This window comes from Nycticebus coucang, chromosome 8 (genome assembly GCF_027406575.1).
Source record: "Nycticebus coucang isolate mNycCou1 chromosome 8, mNycCou1.pri, whole genome shotgun sequence".
Classification (NCBI taxonomy): Eukaryota; Metazoa; Chordata; class Mammalia; order Primates; family Lorisidae; genus Nycticebus; species Nycticebus coucang.
Window position 1 is genome coordinate 37,205,796 of NC_069787.1, and position 19,725 is coordinate 37,225,520.

A 19,725-nucleotide genomic window follows, 5' to 3' on the forward strand; every position below is an offset into this window, starting at 1 on the left:
AGGTTGCTGTGAGCCGTGTGACGCCACGGCACTCTACCCGAGGGCGGTACAGTGAGACTCTGTCTCTACAGAAAAAAAAAAAAAAAAAAAAAAACCAGTGTGGGGCAAAAGCAGCAGGATGTGAAGCTGGGCAGATGAGGTGACTCTCTTTCGGTGCAATTTACAAACAGGCAAAGCTAATTTCTGGTAGTAGTTTCCCTTGGGAACAGATAGAGATTAGGAAGGGGTTGGAGGGTCCTGGTGATGAATTGCTTGATCTGGGTGTGCATTACTCAGGCGTGGTCAGTTTGTGCAAATCCATCAAGCGGTGTGCACACTGCACTGCACTTTTCTGTATATGTCATTCTCCCACAGTATGTTCAAAACACAAATGGGATTATACCTAGATACTTCTCTCTGCACCTCTAGAAAGATTAGAAAACACCGTAGTAGTCACACATCTCAAGAGTCAGCAAGGAACACCATGATCATTCAAATAAACCTTGAAGAATGAAGAACAGATTCCCCATATTTAAGGACTGGTCTGTGGCTCTGGTTAAATTCAGAAAAAGCATGTTCAGTGTAAGATCTTGCCCACTTTTGCAATTTAATGCGACAGAAACCATTATCTACCTTCCCAGGATAATAAAAGCCATGCATTTTCTAAGTACAGCTGACATATCATATGCTCAACCCATTTTTCAGCAAAGAGCTTTGTAACTGTCATAATTTCAGCGATCTTATGCTCACTTATGATATAACACTCCCCCCCACCCCACGTCCTCTACATTCACCTCTCACAAAACAGTCAATCCCCTAGAGGCCTCCTTTCCCCAGGCAAGTCCTCTTGAGATAAGTCCTTCAATTTTGGTCGCTTTCTTTATTTATTTAGCTAGCATAAAAAAAAAAAAAAATTAGCCCACATGAGATTTTTTTCTATGCCAGCCCAACCACAGACATTTTACAGGTTTGTGAGCTTCTTAATTCTCCTATTGTTCTCAAAGAATGATGCCCTTGACAAATAACAACGGCCCCAAATTACTTGAATCTCAAGCATTTCTCCAGGGAACCTGGCCAGGCTCACTTCTCCTCACTAATCCCAAACAAAATCATACATGCAGGAAGGAAATGATCACATTCTTAAACTCCTTTTCCTCTTCTTTTAGCTCTTTTACGGATCCAGGAGCTTGGAAAATGGCTCATTTATCATCCAAGTGCATGCCAATGCAGTTATTTGTGGAATATAATCTCATTCCTCTGATCCTACAAAGTTCATACACCAATAAACCAGTCCCCTTTGTTAGGAGAAGGGGCACTTTTGAAACAAAACCTCCCCGCACAACTTACCAAACTAACAATAAAGACAGTCTACTTCCAATGTTGAAAAATCAGACAAGCTCTTGCTACCTTATCCAAGCTCCCAATTTTGAAGGAGAACACCGGGTTGGGAAAAATGCATATTTTCACATTAAAAGAAAATTCTTTCTTGTCCCTTTCTCCCTTCCATTTCTAGGGCTTTGATCAGCCTCACTCCTGTTATTGTTTCCCGAGCTTGGTGGTGCCACACCCATGACAAATCCTGGAGCCCGAGTGAAGGGGTGTGAAGGTAGAAACAGACATTCATTTCACATGAGAGAGTAAAAATGATAAAAACTGAGGTGGCTGAAAACGATAAACTCATGTTTATCAGATACAGGGATGAAACTGTTAAATAATAGTTGGAAAAAGCAAGGGATTGTCAGTAGGAGTGAAAGCTAGAGTTGCAGTTCCTTCCCGGGGTGGATGTCAGTAAGAATGCTGCCCAGAGGGGTGGTGGAAGCAATTCAAAAGTCCCAATACCTGAGCTCAGGGATAAACACCTAATCAACAGGAAAACAATTAAAAAGTAAGACACTTTCCAAAAAGCTTTGTTTCCACACTACTAGTTAGTTTTGAAGTCACAAAGTAAAAATGCAGTGAATGACTGATCTATTATTAGTTGAAAGGGCAATTTTTATCATATCTATTTAACAGAAGTTCTTTCCATAGCTGTTTCTATTTATCATCCAGACAAGTTTCTTTTAGCAGAAAAACATATACACTTAACACCAAGTTTCAACTCTTGGCTGAAATGAACTCCTTTTGATTTAGTGGTTTTTGATAAGGAATCTTCCTCTGATCAAGAGCATTCAATCCAAATATACCTTTGGAGGCTTCTGTCCCCAGTGGGTTTTCTAAGAAGTCGTTCATGTCATGGCTCCAGGCATCACGGACAGCGGACTTGGACACCACCCTGTCATTCAGACGCTGCTGGGGTCGAAAGTTGTTTCTCAGATATTCCACTGACTTGACGTGGTCTTGCTGCTCCGTGGTGAAGATGGAATAAAAAGCCTCAAGCTGGACAGAGAAGCAAAGAAGGGAGAAAAAACCAACACGTCAATTAGAAAAGTGATGTGGTCCAAAGCAGGTGGGGGTGATAAGAACACAAAATAGAAGGATGTGCCCGATGCGAAGGCTGATGAACCCAGCAGGGCCCGAAGCTGCTGCTGGAATGGCTGCCAACAGGCTCACCTGGCCACGGTCCTATCCTGCCAACAAACCAGAAAAATACGTTATTTGAGGGGTATACAAACTCTCTGAGTTTGTGTCTTTCTGCAGCACCCCTCCAGAAAGACCTTAGTATGATAGAAAAGAGCATAAAATTGTGGCAAAGTGGGTAGTTTCTCCAGCCAGACTGCCTGGGTATGAACTCCAGTTCTACCGGTCACCCAGTCTGTGACCCTGAACAAGCAAGCGGCTTACCATCTCCGAGACTCCACCAAATGGTGATAATCATAGTATTTAACCAACATTAAATATTGACAGAACCACTCTGGAAGGCTGAGGTGGGTGGATTGCCTATGCTCAGGAGTTCAAGACCAGCCTGAGTAAGAATGAGATGCCATCCCTACTAAAATTTGCAAAAAATTAGCCAGATGTTGTGGCGGACGCCTGTAGTCTCAGCTACTCGGGAGGTTGAGGTAAGAGGATTGCTCAAACACAGGAGTTTGAGGTTGCTGTGAGCTATGATGCCACAGCCCTCTATCCAGGGTGACAGAAAGAGACTCTGTCTCAAATACATACATACATATATACATACGTACTGACAAAACATTTAATCCTTGTACATTGCTTAAAATCATTCTTAGCACATAGTAAGAGCTTGATAAATATCAGAGATTTAATTCTTTTTTTTTTTTTTGAGACACTCTCACTATGTTGCCCTCGGTAGAGTGCCATGGCATCACAGCTCACAGCAACCTCCAACTCCTGCTTTAAGTGATTCTCTTGCCTCAGCCTCCCAAATAACCGAGACCACAGGCACCTGCCACAATACCTGGCTATTTTTTGTTGCAGTTGTCATTGTTGTTCAGCTGACCTGGGCGGGTTTGAACCTGCCACTCTTGGGGTATGTGGCTGGCACCGAACCACTGTGCTACAAGTGCCAAGCCAGGGATTTAATTCCTATTAGCAAGCATCTTCTAACCTACTGGGAACCAAGTTCAGCAAAGCCACTAAGATGCTACATACGTGACCTGTAAGTTAAACTGCCCAAGGTCAGCATTTACCAGACAGGTAATCATGGGCAGGCTTTCTGTAACTCAAGCTTCCTTAACTGTAAAACATACAATAATAGTACCTATCCTATATTGTTGCTGAAAGATTAAAATCTACATAAATTAGTACACAGTAAGTCCTCATTAAAGATTAGCAGTTATCATTATTATTAATAGCATTAAGAAACACGTTCCAGGCTTGGTGCCTATGGCTCAGTGGCTAGGGTGCCAGCCAGCCACATACCCCAGAGCTGGCAGGTTAAAATCCAGCCCGGGGCCAACTACAACCAAAAAGTAGCTGAGCATTGTGGCAGGTGCCTGTAGTTCCAGCTACTTGGGAAGCTGAGGAAAGAGAATTGCTTAAGCCCAAGAGTTAGAGTTTGCTGTGAGCTGTGACGCCACAGCACTCTACCCAGGGTGACAGAGTAAGACTCTGTCTCAAAAAAAAAGAAAAAAGAAGGAAACATGTTCCACAAAGACTGTCGATCAAACTTTTATGGAAAGCAAAGAGAAAAAAAGATCAGGGCTCCCAGGATCATAGTTCCATTATCAAAAGGGCTTCTTTATGGCTCTCAACATTCTGATCATTAAACAAGGTCATTCTATTTATTTATGTGGCATAGAGTAGTGACTGGGTGACAGAGACTTGTTCTCAAAGAGCCACAGTTATTCTTGTCACCAAAGAAATGAATGTGAAATGCCCAGCTGTCAAAAATACTAACTCCTTGAGGTAGGAGAAGAAAATGGCAGGAGGGAGAGAAAAATGCACGAACAGTCTCCAGCGTACCTGGCTCCTCCAGGGCCAGGGGAGAACGCTTCCCCAAGGAGAGAGCAACAAGGTGGAAAAGTGTTAGGAAGATGGTTCCAAGCAGGCCTTGAGTGACTGCCTGGGTTATGGGGATCCAGAAGGTTGCAAACACCAGCATGTAAAATAAAAAAGGAAATCACTACCTGAGTTTCTGCAAATTCTGGGTGGTCATCTTGAAGCTTGGAACTGAATTCCACTGCCTCGCAAAGGGCCACAGAGAATGACAGAGAAAGTAATAACCTGCTCCGAACAGAAACTCCCTGTCTTTTGCATGAGAAAGTAATGAATTCACATAGTGATTTTAGCCAAGATGAAACATTTAAGTATGTGGACTCCCCATCACTTTACCTCCCTTCTAATTCTATTGTTACATAACATCATAAGAAAGCATGGAAAGCCTTTCCATCAAGGTAACAAATAGAAACAGGACCCACAGCTGTCTATATGTAGCCTAAAAGCAAAAGTAGCCTGCTGTTCTCATGTTATCCCAATTCTCTACGAGTCTCTTACTTCTAAACAGCTCACACAATCTCAATATAGAATTTGCCTTCCTCCCTGTTTTTCTCTCTGCCATCCTTTCCTTATTCATAGTAAAGAAAGAATGGTAAAAGATGCCACAAAAATCAAGAAAACTGGACTGCTCACTCTGCCAAATGTGACCCACTCAGACAAAGATAACTAAAGATGCTGAAAAATCAACTCTCCCCAGTGATGTGACGGGACCTCCCAAATCAGGACTGAGCGCATCTAGATTTCTGATTTTCTAAGAGAAAAGAACTTCGTCTAATTCTATGGAAGAAATTAATAAAGATCCTCTAGAGATGGTCCAGTGAAAAAACAAAGCAATACGATTAAAAGGATGTAGATTAAATCCTGTGAAGAAAGGTTAAAGGAAGTGGAATTGTGTAGCCTGAAGAAATGGTGAATAAGGAGTAATGTGATTAAAGGCCCTTGTATGTAGAAGATGCTGACCAGAGAAGGCCAAAGAAGAGGAACTGGCTGAAATTAAAGCCTTGGAGACGTGAGTTGAATAGAGGGTGGGATTTCTTAACTTTCAGGGTGATTTTTAAAAGGAGGGACTGGGCTGCCATACATAGCAAGTTAGACTGGAAATTGTCTGGAAGAGACAGCCAATTCCCCTAAAATAGTTTAATCCCTGAAATGCCAGAAAAGAATGAATGGCCTGGGAGACTGTCTCAGCCACAGACTTGGAGGTTTGTTTATTCTCTAGAATGCTTGCTTCTTCCACAGCTTGCATTGAGTTCTCCTAAAAAGCTGATTTCTGATGCCCCAGGAAATAACTAGTCATATAAGTGTAGAAAAGAGGCAGGTTCTGAAATTAACACAAAAATGCTTTCACTTAAATTGCTCTTACAGCTTAATGACATGCTATAGCTTAAAAGCTCCGGCGGCTTCTTTGTCATTAACTCAACTTGCCCAAAGATTTTGAAGGAAGGATGTGATGCTTCTGAGAGTGAACTGATGACCTGAATGATATTATATTGTCAACTGGATCATAGTTTTGTTTGACAGTCACAGAAAAGAGGGAAAGGAGAACAAGCTCATCAAATGTCCTCTGGCAGGCTGGTGGCAATTACTAAAACCCCGTTATTTCTCTAAGTTGAATAAAAATTGCCAGTGGCCTCTTTGGTAACTGGCGTGCTTGCCCAGTGAGTGAAGACCTCAGCGATCCTTGGATTGGTGAAGGGGTCTACATTTCTCACTCTGGCAGAGGAGCAGTGATCTGGGCCAGAAATCTACTGATAACATCATTACATGGCTACTGTAGGCTGTCCTTTGACCCGCACCCTTGTTTTGGGCCTCCACCTATTTGGACTCCAGAGGATGCCATAAGACTATTCCAAGAAGGGGGCCCCTAGAGTTGCATAACAAGAAAACCTGGGCAGTGCTAGAGCCACAGAACCAACTGCCGCAAATGGAATCTCTCTGGGCCTCTGATTGTTCAACATGTTTGGTGCTTCATCTGTTCGACCCTTCCAGATCTGGTTAGGCAGCCACACTGGGATCCTATAAAAATGTGCATGGGATCAGATCATGCCTCTGTTCGATACCTTTTAAGAGCCTCCCCATTCTTAACTGTGAGGCCCTAGTGATCTGGCCTTTGCCTAATTCTGCAAATTCAAAACCCTTACTCTTGTTACTTAGATTCCAAATCCTTTTTGTTTTGTTTTTTAAACCCTACTTGCTCAACGTGTGATCTTGAACAAATTATTTCATCTTTCTGTGTTTCAGTGTCCTTATTGGTACAATGAAGATAACAGCATTACCTACCTCCTGTGGTGTCTGTAACTATTCAATGAGTTACTATCTACCTAAAGCATCTGAAACTACTGCTGCCACACAGCAGGTGCGCAGTAAGTTTATTACCACCACTGTTACTATTATTATTGTTTTATGGGGAATGTGGTAACTATGGTTGTGCTCTAAGCTTCCAACAATTATAACATGCCACATCTGCCTGCTACTCTTTTTCTTCCAAATAATCCACGTCTATAAAACTATTCTGTGCCAGGTACTATGTTAAGCACTTCACAGACATTATTTTGGTTTCTAACTTATTTTTATTATTATGTTTAAAATAATAACAATTAAGTAATACTATTAACAACACCATTCAGCATTAACACAGCGCTGCTGCTTATATAGCAAGGCATTGTGTTAAGAGCGATATGCGCCTTCTCTTAATCCTCACAGAAATCCCATAAGGTTGGTGGTACTATTATAATTAATAGTTGTGTTAGTATTAGGGTTATTGACTAATAAGGAAAACTGGGCTCACAGATGTTAAGTAACATGCCCAAGGTCACACAGCAACAAAGGTGAAGTGAGGATTAGAACCTCAGGTCTTGGATGCTCTTGGCCACTTCATGGCACCACTCGCATGGCTCAGCATGACTCACTGGAAGAGTAACACTGTGGTACAGAAATTGTATGTGCTGATAGTTGACATGCCTAAATGATTCCCTGTAGCTGACCCTGTGGCCATGCCACACAGGGCACCCAGCACTGGCAACATAAATCTATGCATTCTCCTGCACTCTGGAAAGAAACCATCTATACCCCAACACTGAATGAATCACAGACAAGATGGCAGACAAAGAGAAAAGGCTGTCTGCCTCCTGAAGCCCTCCCTTTCCTTCACCTGATTCTTTTCCAGAGGGTCATAAATATGGTTGGATTTATCTTTACTTTACTACAACTAATGAAGTCTTTACCGCTTAGTAAAAATAAATGAAAGTTTTTATTTCTATAATATTAAATTGACTCTTAAACTTTTGAAGTGAACGCGTAAAACATTTCTTTCTTTTATCCCTGCTTGGGGAGTTGTAATTGTGGCTTAACTGGTGCTGTTTCAAGAACAATTTTAACCTTGAATTGCAAATGTGTTGGCTGGAAGTGTATATAAATCATTTCAACTTGGTTCGTATTATAAAAGTATTACAGAGAATAATTAGTTTTTAATCTGTTGGTTCGAATCAAAGGAGAGCTGCAATCTATTCACGCTGTTCATGTGTGGCAAGAAGTGCTGTCCACAGGACTTGGGCAGGGGACCATTGTGGCTGAGGGGAAGAAATGAGAGGAAACCAAAAGTAATATAATTATAAGACCTTAAAAGGCTGGTATGTACAATATTTTAAGGGGTGGGTATATAATTGCAATGAAACAAAACCAGGATAGGCATTAGGAACCAAAATGTCTCACCTAAGGTCATGTTTGGTGTTTGGAGAGATTCAGCTCCACCCTACATTTGAGGGATGACAGAGCAGGCTCTGTTTTGCTGCCATATTATTAAACAAGACAATGATGATGGAATATTAAATTCCCAATAGTCTGGAGCATCCAAAGTTTTACTTACTGAACTGCAGTTGCAAAAATAAAATCTGATAAGAGCTAGCTAAATGCAGGGCCACGTCCTTCCTGTAGCTACAGTTCTGCATGAGGGCAATTTAGAGAAAGAAAAGGACTTAATCACAATTAACAACAGAATTTCTCTTTTGGATTAATAATGGTATCTTCACCCACTATTTAATATTTTTGTATTTTATTTTATTGCTTTTTTATTTCAAATTAATATGAGGACACAAATTTTTAGATTACATTGTTCACTTCCAGGTTAAAGTTCCACTTGTGAAGGAGCCCCTCTCCCAGGGGGTGTGTTCTACGCCCTGGCAATGTGCACAACCGGTGAGATCCCGCTGCACGCCCTTCCCTCCTCTGCCAATCTTCTTTCCCCCTCCCCCTGCCCCCGACCCCACTATTTAACAATCTTCTTTATTCACATGTACTGGGCATCATGTGATGGAATAGCAAGATTTTGAATTAAGTGACTCAGTAGTCATTATGGCCTTAAGATTAAACCTTTTAGAACTGTGACAGTCAGTAGCCACATGTGGCTATTCCATTTGGAAATGTGGCTAGTACCACATTGAGACACTATTATTATGGCTCTATTGAGTTAAATAAAATCAAATTCACCTATTTCTCCCTTCATTTTTAAATTTTTTTTTTTGTAGAGACAGAGTCTCACTGTACCGCCCTCGGGTAGAGTGCCGTGGCGTCACACGGCTCACAGTAACCTCTAACTCTTGGGCTTACGTGATTCTCTTGCCTCAGCCTCCCGAGCAGCTGGGACTACAGGCGCCCGCCACAACGCCCGGCTATTTTTTGGTTGCAGTTTGGCCGGGGCTGGATTTGAACCCGCCACCCTCGGTATATGGGGCTGGCGCCCTGCTCACTGAGCCACAGGCGCCGCCCTCTCCCTTCATTTTTAAATATGACTATTAGATAATGTAGCAGAAACTAGTTAGATTGTTACACTGTTCTCACTTCCAGGGTAAAGTTCCAGTTGTAAAGAGCTCCTCTCCCAGGGGGTGTGTCTACTAGTGTTGCTCTAGAAGCCTGGGGATGATTTCATAACAGTAATCGCTAAACCCACCTAATATCTCTCAACCACTTCCCTAAGGGTACCAAGTTCTAATCTAGGCTTCTTATGCACATTCTATCATTTCACCTTAGGATGAGTCCATGAGGTGGGTACTGTCAGCATTTTGCTGATGAGAAAATGGAGGCACAAAGTAGTAGAGTTAGAGGAGTAATTTGGCCAAAGAATGAAGCCATGAATGAAACCCAGGCAGCCTGCCTCCAAAGCACATGTTTCTTAATTCCAAAGAGCTGCTCTACTCCTTCCAACCTTTGGTTAAAAAGCATCATACAAATAAATGTTTCTCATCCATTTCAGCTTCCTATTAGAAAAAAGAAACCATAGGGTGGCACCTGTGGCTCAAAGGAGTAGGGTGCCAGCCCCATACGCCAGAGGTGGCAGGTTTAAACCTGGCCCTGGCCAAAAACTGAAAAAAAAAAAAGGAAAGAAAAAAGAAATCACATACTCAAAGGCAATCCAACTATATGTATTCAGACTCATTTTTTACTACCTTATTGATGGCACCCCCAAAAAGCACTTCAGTAAAATTCGTGCTGGGGAAAATTATAGGCAGGGCCATATTTTAACCTACAAGAAGCCAACAGTCCTAGAAAGGGAGGGTTGGGTTAGTTGTCAATGGGCAAAGAACCATCATCTGAGAACCACTGTTTAGAATGTAACAAATCCTAGTAGGCTGGACTGAAAGACGACTGTCTTCTCTGATCATGAACACACTGCAGGCAACTATCTCCCTGTGCCATCCTGCTGCTCTCATCGGCCATACCAGGGCTGAGAGTGCCACCGTTTTTTCTGGGTGACAAGGTCATGGCATAATGTTTGCCTGATATTTATAGTAGATGTTTAATGGAACCATATAAGCCATGCTGACCACTGGTCAACTAAGCCAACATGCAATTTCATTAACAACATCATATTTTGATCTAGAGCAGCGGTTCTCAATCTGTGGGTGGCAACCCCTTTGTAACAACGAAAATACATCCTGCATATCAGGTATTTTCATTATGATTCATAACAGTAGCAAAATTACAGTTATGAAGTAGCAACAAAAATAATTTTATGGTTGGGGTCACCACAATATGAGGAACTGTATTAAAGGGTCGCTGCCTTAGGAAGGTTGAGAACCACTGATCTAGAGTATTGCCACACATGCCAGATTTTGCTGGCTACAGGGAGGGTCTGAACATCCAAGTAGGCTCACAAAAGAGAACAAGAGAGGAAAAATAAGTGGTTGCTCGTATGTACTCTGGAAGGCTTCGAAGAAACCCACATCATTCAAGCCAAGAGTTCATGCAAAGCACTGTTGTTTATGGCGGACTGGTCTCATTCCCACTGCGTGCAGGCACCCACACTAAATAAGAGAGAAGAGAGGAGATGGAGACATTGGAGGAGGGATGAAGGGGTAGGAATGTTATCTCTCTGTTAGAAGCAGACATGGAATTCCTGACTACTTAGCTTTCCCAAATTGGCTGTTCGCCTTTCTGAAATGAACATTCTGTACTAACTTCAGAAAGAATGTTGGCAGGGTCAGGGTGGGAAGGTCTGAGCGATAATACTTGGATGGCTAATGCTTTCCTTTCCAAGGGCTGACACAGCTGTGACCTTTGCAAAACTAGCCAGCAAGGATCCAGTTAGGCCACATGAATATGAGCTGTTTTCCTCTCTCAGGAGAGAGACAGGGATGTATGAACAAGTGTCTGAAAAAAGCAAAGTATTATCTGAAGATGGTTTATAGCAAAGAAACTGGAAAGCAAAAATGATCAGTTTATTTCTTTTCCATTTTCCTGAAACATAATACCTACAGAGAAGTCATATTGGAAAGCAAAGAAAAGTCTTCCATTATTTCTTCTCCTTGAATGTGTGAGTGGCAGAGAGTGGGAGGCTAAATAGATATTAACAAAGCACTTTTTCAGAGCCCTAGCTACCAAAATGGGCCTCAAAATGCTTCTAATTGATGAGATATCCAAGTCCAAAATTCTGTCTTTTGTTTGGACCCGCTGTGGATCTGGAGCCGCAGTGAAATTCAGTAAATGTTAACGGTTCTTATTTCTTTCCAGTTAATCAACAACTACCCCTTGCTCCTCCTTTCACGTAGCACCCTATAAAAAGGTGGCCAACTTCCTAACTTCATTAACTTAAACAAAATCTTTGAAGACAAAAACATTTATTTTAATTGTCAAAAAGGATCCTTTCAATAAAACCCTCTCTCCAACTCTGTAGATATAAACATTTAGACTATAATTTCATTTATTTTTTTAAATAAAAAAATCTTGGCTTCACTAGTAGGAAGCAACTCATTTTTTATTTCATTATTTTCTCAAGGCTGGCAGATCCTGTTCAGAAACCAAATCACCAAACACCTTCCTTTTTCTCCAGAGTAGAATTAGAAGAAAAAAAAAAAAAAACCTAAAAGTAAAATGACTGTCAATAGTGGTGAGGCCATATAAATCATTTTGCCTGGCCCCACACTACCAACCTTTCTTGGCAGGATAAAGTCTCTCTCCTGCCCTCCTCCTTCTAGACAACCTGTTCCATTTATCCCCAGAAGGGCAACAACGGATGTCTTAGGAGGCTCCCTGGCACCTCTGACGTCTCATGACCTGAGGGCAGCCAATCTGGTGTGTGGCCAGCATCTATTCAGATCCAAACACTTGAACACTTGTCAATAAGACCCAGTGTTCTGCGGGCTGTAACCAGCCCTTGTAACTGGCACTAGAGCAATCATTTCAGGATTGGGAGGTGTTTATTCTTATGAAATTCCCTATTAAGAAACTTCCATTTTTAGATAGTCCTGGTTTGAGACGGTTCAAATCTACCTTCTTACAAATCCTACTCATTGTACCTGGCTCTGTCTACATCAGGCCATGCTGAATTTTGGACAAATGAATATATCCCTTCTAAGAACCCTCCCCTTCCATCCATTAAATCCTTACGAGATATTTAAAAACCCCTCACTTCCATGATGGTGCCCTTTCCCTCGCTCCATCTCCACTTTACCAATTCTCACCCGGGGTTAAGTGTTCAGCCTAAATCCTGCCTTCTTATAATGTTTGCTTGGGCCACACTCAGAAGAAAGCAGTAAAGGACAGTGCTCTGCAACATGGGTTTTGGAATCAGACCAAGCCACGTTTGGTTTCTGGCTTCATCATTTATTAACTTTGAATCTTTGGGAATGGTACCCAATCTCTCCAATATCCTGTGTAACACCTGTCTCTCAGGCTGCTCTGCCCTGATTAAGTTGACATTTGTAATGTGCTTGCTTAGTGAGGTGCTTGGCACACAGAATCCACTCAACGGCATACTTTGCTTCATTTCTTCATGTACACCAGATCTCTATTCTGAACAGGGACAGGCTTAAAGATTAGAGTATGACCTTTGGCATCAGACACTATGGCTTGGTCACCAGCTATATGGTCTTAGGCAAGTCTTATCTATGAAATATGTGCCTACCTCGTAAGACTGCTGTTCGTGACAATTAAATGGTTAACACATATGAAGAGCTTAGAAGAGTCTCTGGCACAAAATACCATCATCACAAAGGACAGTTATTATTATCTCCCCAAGACTGGAATACTTAAAAAACATCTCATTTTTTTTAATTTGAAATAGAGTCCCATATTGTTACCCTGGCTGGAGTGCAGTGGCACAAACATAGCTCACTGCAGCTGTGAACTTCTGGGCTCAAGTGATACTCTCACCTCACCTCAGCTTCCCAAGTGGCTACAGGCACGTACCACTATATCTGACTCACCTTTTTATTTTTTATAGAGATAGGCTCTTACTACATTGCCCAGGCTGGTCTTAAACTTCTAAGCTCAAGTGATCTTCTTGCCTGGGCCTCCCAAAGTGCTAGGATTATAGGCATGAATCACCGCATGGCCAGTAGCTAATTTTATGTGTGTGATTTTCCTCAGGTAATTAGTTACTTTGCAACTGAGAAACCATGTTTTAGATTTTACAATTCTTGGGTTCAAAAACATGTTTGTTGGAAAGACTAAAGGAGTTGATGAAAAGCAGAGCGTCAAAAAAAATAAATAAATAAAATCCTTAACTGGTGTATTCTAGCAACATTGGACAGTTAAGCTAACACAGAACAACTAAACACAGAAGTCTCACTGGAGGAAGAACATCTACCTGATGGTAAGAGATGGGGACAGGTCTGCGGAAGACGATCCACTCCACGATTTCGCTACATGGTGGGGTGGTCAAAGAGCCTGTGTATCGGTAATAGCTGTCCAGGGATGCAGGCAGGAGGTCCCGCAGCACAAAAGGATCCAGAAAGGTCTCTTTCTCTGTTTGGGAGAAAAAGGGGAAAAAAGCACAATGATTAAGTTACACCATGCTGCAGACACACAGTCAAAGTCCTCGGCATGCTGGTGCCACATCACAAGCCTTATGTTTGTTTATATCTTGAGAAGCACTAGCATTTGGTGGTGGGAGAGCCTCAGAAAACAAAGTAGCGTTTCTCAGGGGGTGTTCTAAGGACTCAGTACCACATTATATTTCACAAAAAACAGGTCCCATAATGAACACCATTGGGCAACATTGCCATTCCACCCCTTTCCCCAGGAAATAGACCAAATACTCCAGCACAGTGAAGTCTCTAAGAAGTCTTGCAGAAAAGAAGTGGGCCTGACTGTCTTTAACCCATCCCTTCCCAATCTTGTTTCATCAGAGAACCCTTCCTTATCTAATATCTATGAACTCATCATTAGTGGAACAAACTTTGGGACACAATGAGGTAATCACTATGAAAACTGTTAGGCCACTAGGGACAAGCAATTCCAAAGCTGGTTACATTTCATTATGATGCCAGCCAAGCCCTAGCCAAATCAAAGTAAAACCTAACCAAGGCACAGTCCTGAAGGTAAAAATGATGGGCCCAGAAATAGGCCTCTTCTTTTTTTTACAAAAATAGAGGTCTCTTCCCTTAAATAGAAGAAATGACATTTAAGCTAAGATGCCAACAACCATACTTCACAATAACTACAAGGAAAGCAAGCCATGGAATGGGTTAGTGGCTGCGCAAGGTCGCACGGCTCCAAAGAAGCAAAGCTGCATGTGAATTCAGGTATTGTGGCACTACACATGGCATAGTTCTGACTTGACTAACAAAGGAGTTGAAATTAAAGAACAGTAGAAAAAAAGGCAAAGAAGAGCATTTTAGGTAGTAGAAAGAGCATGTGCAAAGGCCCTGAGGCAGGAAAAAATAGTGTGAAAGAGAAGATTAGGCTATGGTCTTCTAATTCTCCCAAACAGGCTCAGTAGGTTCCAGTCCCCGAAAGCATCTCCAGAAATCTAGCCCCGAATTTAAATCAGGGATTCTCTCCTCATCCCTGTTAGATGTATAACAAACCTATCCGAGTCCCACTAATGGATTAACCTAGCTCCTAAATGGCTTCCGCCAGCACCCGCAGAAGATTCCTAGGGGCCCTCAGGGCACCAGGTTACTTCCCAGGAGCACTTGTGCCGACAGAAGTGTTCCTCCCAGGGTGCACACCTCCTCCCTCCTCTTCTAGCCTTCGCACAGAAATTTGGGCATATTTGTACCCCTGGACTCTAAAAGTCTATGTAACTGGGGGATTGTGCCAAAACCCCAATAGAAATCAACTATATTAGAATAATTAAAATTGTAATTTCCTTTTGGAAGAGATTAGTTGAACGAGACTTAATATTTATTTAGCTTTTCATATATGCCAAGTGCTAGTCTGAGTATTTACATGCTGCAAACATTTAAACAGCCTTTACTGGATGTGCCAGGCTCTGTTCTAAGAGCTTTATAAAGATTGATTAATTTTTTTAATACTTAAAATAGCTCCATGAAGTTAGCTCTATTATGATTCCCCAATTCACAGAACTGGGATGCAAAACCAGGCAGCTGGTTTGCAATCCAGTTTGGAATCCAGGTTGTCATTATTCACATGGCTCTGCTCTCTTATTTTACAACTCCACGAAGTATATCCTTTGAATACTCCAATTTTACAGATATGGACATCAAGGCACAGAGAGGTTAAATAACTAGGCTCAAGTTCACGAGAGAACAGTAAAGTAAAGTAGTTATTGGTCAGACTCACAATCCTTGGCCGATTCCCACAGAGGCTTTCAATTCCTTTTGTTAAAAGGAAAAATTTTGTATTAACTAATCAACGCAAAAGTCTTCAAATCACAGGGCTCTATAATCAAAATTATGAAAACAGTTTCTGTTGGATAAAAGGCTGCAAATAACGGAATCACCCTTCTGCCCACTGGCACGTCTGAGCTTTCATTTAAACCTGGTCACCAGCAGCCTAATGACAGGGGAAATCTCTGCAAGTGTGCTTGGCTGGAAGTCCTTTGGCCAGGGAGAGAAAAGATTTTCGCTTTTGCTTGCTGTCTCTGCACTCCCTGGGCTGTGTCAATAGTCAACAAAAGCTCCAAGCATGACGGGATGTGTGCAGCATGACGGGATGTGTGCAGCATGATGGGATGTGTGCAGGGCTTGGCATCACCAACTGCAAAACTGCCACCTTCACGTCTCCCTCACATTGTGGGTGAACTTGGCGTCCCAGGGCAACACACCACCCTGCCTTGGGATTAAGGGCTCCAGGAACCGGCCGACCAGAAAATCCGAAAGCTTTTCCTCAGGGGCTTGACCCAGTATTAGGGTCACTGTTACTCCCTGTGTGACAACAGGAAGTGACAAGATAATCCCCACAAGCCCCCATGTAAAGCATCCACTCTAAAAGAGTCCACAGCTTTAAAGAGCATTAAAAAATAGTGCAGAGACACCTGGCCCACCAGCAGGACACTGGATGTCAAAGGGGAACACAGATTCAGCAGGACCAAGACTCTTCAGTTCTTGAATGGGTTCGCGATCTGGCAGACCTCGAGAGAACCTGCGGTGTGACCCTGGGGGCATGCACAGGGGCTTCAGAGGTGGGTTCTGGCTTTCCTTGATGAGAGAGCACAGTCAGATGGGAGGGGAGGGTAGCCGGTGGGGTGGGAAGGGAGGGGGACCTGGCTTTACTGCTTCTTCCTTCCATCTCTATCAGTTACTGGATCTTAGGACTGCAATCTGGAAGGGCCTTAGACAGCCAGAGCCCATTGGCTTTGGGAGCCAAAGAAACATTTTCTTGAACAAAATCCTAGCCAGGATCTCAAGTAAGTTGTAAGTGCAGCCACTGTGGTTGAAGCTGATTTGAGGACCCAGGAGCACTTTGAAAACGACCAATTTAGGCCAATTGTTTAATTTAATGGGTGGGAAAATGAAAGAACAAGATGAAGTAAACAGACCCAAGGTCAAAACCACGAATATACAGAGACTTAGATAGGATTCTTTCTTCTTCTTCTTTTTTTTTGCAGTTTTCGGCCGGGGCTGGGTTTGAACGCGCCACCTCCAGCATATGGGGCCGGCGCCCTACTCCTTTGAGCCACAGGTGCCACTCTCTTTTTTGAGGTAGTGTTGCCCTCGGTAGAGTGCTATGGTGTCACAACTCACAGCAACCTCAAACTCTTGGGCTTCAGTGATTCTCTTGCCTCAGCCTCCCTTACTACAGGCGCCCGCCACAATGCTTGGCTATTTTGTGTTGCAGTTGTCATTGTTGTTTTAGCTGGTCTAGGCCAGGTTTGAACCTGCCAGCCTTGGTGTATGCGGCTAGCGTGGTAACCACTGTGCTACAGGTGCTGAGCCAGATAGGATTCTTTCTTTAAGGAAATCACTAAGGATTTGTAACAGTATGCCTTAAAAGCAGGAAACATGGCTGAGCTGAAAAACGAAATCTCATTACCGTTCTCATCAGTACCCCAAACCCATCTTTGTGCCTACAGGGGCTAGGGAGTAGAGCAGATTCTCGGCCTGCGTGGGTTCAAATCCCAACTTTACCAGCTCTAAGCTGTGTGAGCTTGGGTAGGTTATTAAACCTTCATAGGCTGCTGGTGAAGATGAAATAAATCAATATAAGAAAAGTGTTCAGAAAGACCTTAGAACATACTATACATCTCATAAATGATAGATATTATTCTAATTATTACTTTTATTATTGTTATCATTATTTTTCTAAACTACCAAGGTTTTGTCATGTACTTCCATTAGTGTTTTGTGCATTGTGTCTTTTTTTTTTAACTGGATTACTAGTGCCTTAAAGATGTAAAGAATCCCATACAAGTCTCTGTATACGCCTCATATTTTTGACTTAGGGTCTGTTTACTTTACCTTGGCCTCGCATTTCCATGTTTATGTACTCTCTGACAGCATGAGCAGTATAGGTTAGAATTTGCTTTGCCAAAGCTTTAGCATGGGCTTTGAAACTAACTGACTTTAAAGGCTGTGTGACTTTAGTCAAAGGCCTTAACCTCTCTGAGGTTCTTCTATTTTCTGAAAAATGGGAATAATGGGAATATTTACCTTCACCATTGCTAGGACAATTAAGCAAGCCAACGGATATGTAAAGGGCTTTAGCACAGTGCCTGGCCCATTGTCAGGCCTGATTTATTAAGGCAAGCACTTGGCTGACAGCAAGCCTGGCTGAGTTACAGGCTGGCTCACTTGGATGTTTAAGGGCAAGATTAGAAAATGTTTTAGCTAAGCCTCAGAGAGTAAATATTTTAGGCTTTACAGGCCAAGAGGCAGAATGTTATGCAGGTACTTAAATAGCAAACACACTTCCATAACCTTGTTAACTATATTCAAAATGCTAATAATAACTGAGTACAATTTTCAAAATATATGTCTACTTAATGAGAAGAACAGAAATTTTTTTTTGAGAATAACTTTTTACTTAATTAGAGATAGAACAGAACATGAAAACTTTTCTTAGATCTAGGCCATATAAAAATAGGCATTGGAATGAATTTGACCCTCAGGTCGTGTTTTGCCCACCCCAGCTTTAATACACATGTTGTGGGGTGGTAGGAAGTTTGTTGGATAGTCACAGCTAGACTTTTGGGGGAGGGAAGAAACTGCATGTTCAGCTTCCCCTACCATTATATGACAGCTTCTTTTGTGAACATGAACAATATATATACTAGAATTAACTCAAGTTGTTTTTGCCCCCAGCGGGTTTTCCGAGTTCAAATTGAGCATTAGTTTACAGGGATCGCTCTGAAAATGCCATTTCCTGTTCATTCCCATAGGCAGAGCTGAACTGAGAGATGAAGTGCTCAGAATGCTTAATTATAAATTAATAACAATTTAAAAAATGGTAACTCTATTTCTTTTTTTTTTTTGAGACAGAGTCTCACTATGTTGCCCTCGGTAGAGTGCCATGATGTCACAGCTCACAGCAACCTCCAGCTCTTGGGCTTAGGCGATTCTCTTGCCTCAGCCTCCCAAGTAGCTGGGACTACAGATACCTGGCTATTTTTTGGTTGCAGTTGTTTAGCTGGCCTGGGCCAGGTTCAAACCCGCCACCCTTGGTGTATGTGGCTGGCACCGTAACCACTGTGCTTTGAGCGCCCAGCTGGTAACTCTGTATTTTTAGTACTGTCCATGAAGCCTAAGTAAGCCTTAAGAACGCAAATGACCAGACTCAAGTCTGGGAGTTTCTAATTACAGCCAGTAGAAAGAATGAACTTTTCAGTTGAAAACTTAAACTCTTCCACTGAGAAAACCATAATAGGCCCAGGGCTCACTCTTGCCTGTAATTCTAGCACTCTGGGAGATCAAGGTTGGAGGACTGAAGACAGGAGTTCAAAACTAGCCTGAGAAAGAGCCTCTCTACAAAAAAGAGAAAAATTAGCTTGGTATGGTGGCTCATGCCTATAGTCTCAGCTACTCTGGAGGCGGAGGCAGGAGGGTCCCTTAAGCCCAGGAACTAGAGGTTGATTTGAGCTATAATGACACCATTGTACTCTATCCTGGGCAACAGAGCAAGACCCTGTCTCCGAAGGGGAAGGGGGGACCACGAAAAGAATGAAAATCTTAATAAATGTAGATACTGTTATAAAATGGGAAGAAGTCCTATAACAGGAATGCCCAATCTTTTTTTCTTTTCTGCCACACGATGGAATCAGAGTTGTCTTGGGCCACACATTAAATACACGAGTCCTAATGAAAGCTGACGAGCAAAAAAAATAAAAAGGTCCATGCATAATTTCCTTGATAACCAACACCACAGATAGCTAGAGGGGGGAAAAACACAACACCTTACAAAATCAACATGTGGCTGCAGACCACAGGTTGGACACCCCTGTACTAGAGGGAGGGCCCCAAGGTTTGAATCCCAACTAGTTTACTTAAAGGTCTGACCTAAGTCAAATTATTTAACCTCTCTGTAACCATCTCCTCATCTGTAAAATGGGATTATAACAACAGCATCAACCTCCTAGAGAGGTTCTAAGTACCAAATGAAATAACATTGTTCAGGACTTAGGAGAAAATATATTTCGCACAGAGGAAGTGCACCTTAAGTGCTTGTTAAATAAAT

At 42.3% G+C, this 19,725-nt stretch overlaps 1 protein-coding gene across 4 annotated transcripts in view; it reads right to left on the bottom strand.

Moving 5' to 3' along the window:
* PTPRG (protein tyrosine phosphatase receptor type G) overlaps positions 1 to 19,725 on the bottom strand; it is a 773,199-nt gene that overhangs the window by 138,309 nt on the left and 615,165 nt on the right. For all 4 annotated transcript variants that reach the window (XM_053598712.1, XM_053598711.1, XM_053598714.1 and 1 more), the window contains 2 exons: positions 13,457 to 13,614; positions 2,163 to 2,355 (listed from right to left, as the gene is read on the bottom strand). In XM_053598712.1, coding sequence (XP_053454687.1) covers positions 2,163 to 2,355; positions 13,457 to 13,614 — 351 coding nt within the window. The remainder of the gene's footprint in view (positions 1 to 2,162; positions 2,356 to 13,456; positions 13,615 to 19,725) is intronic.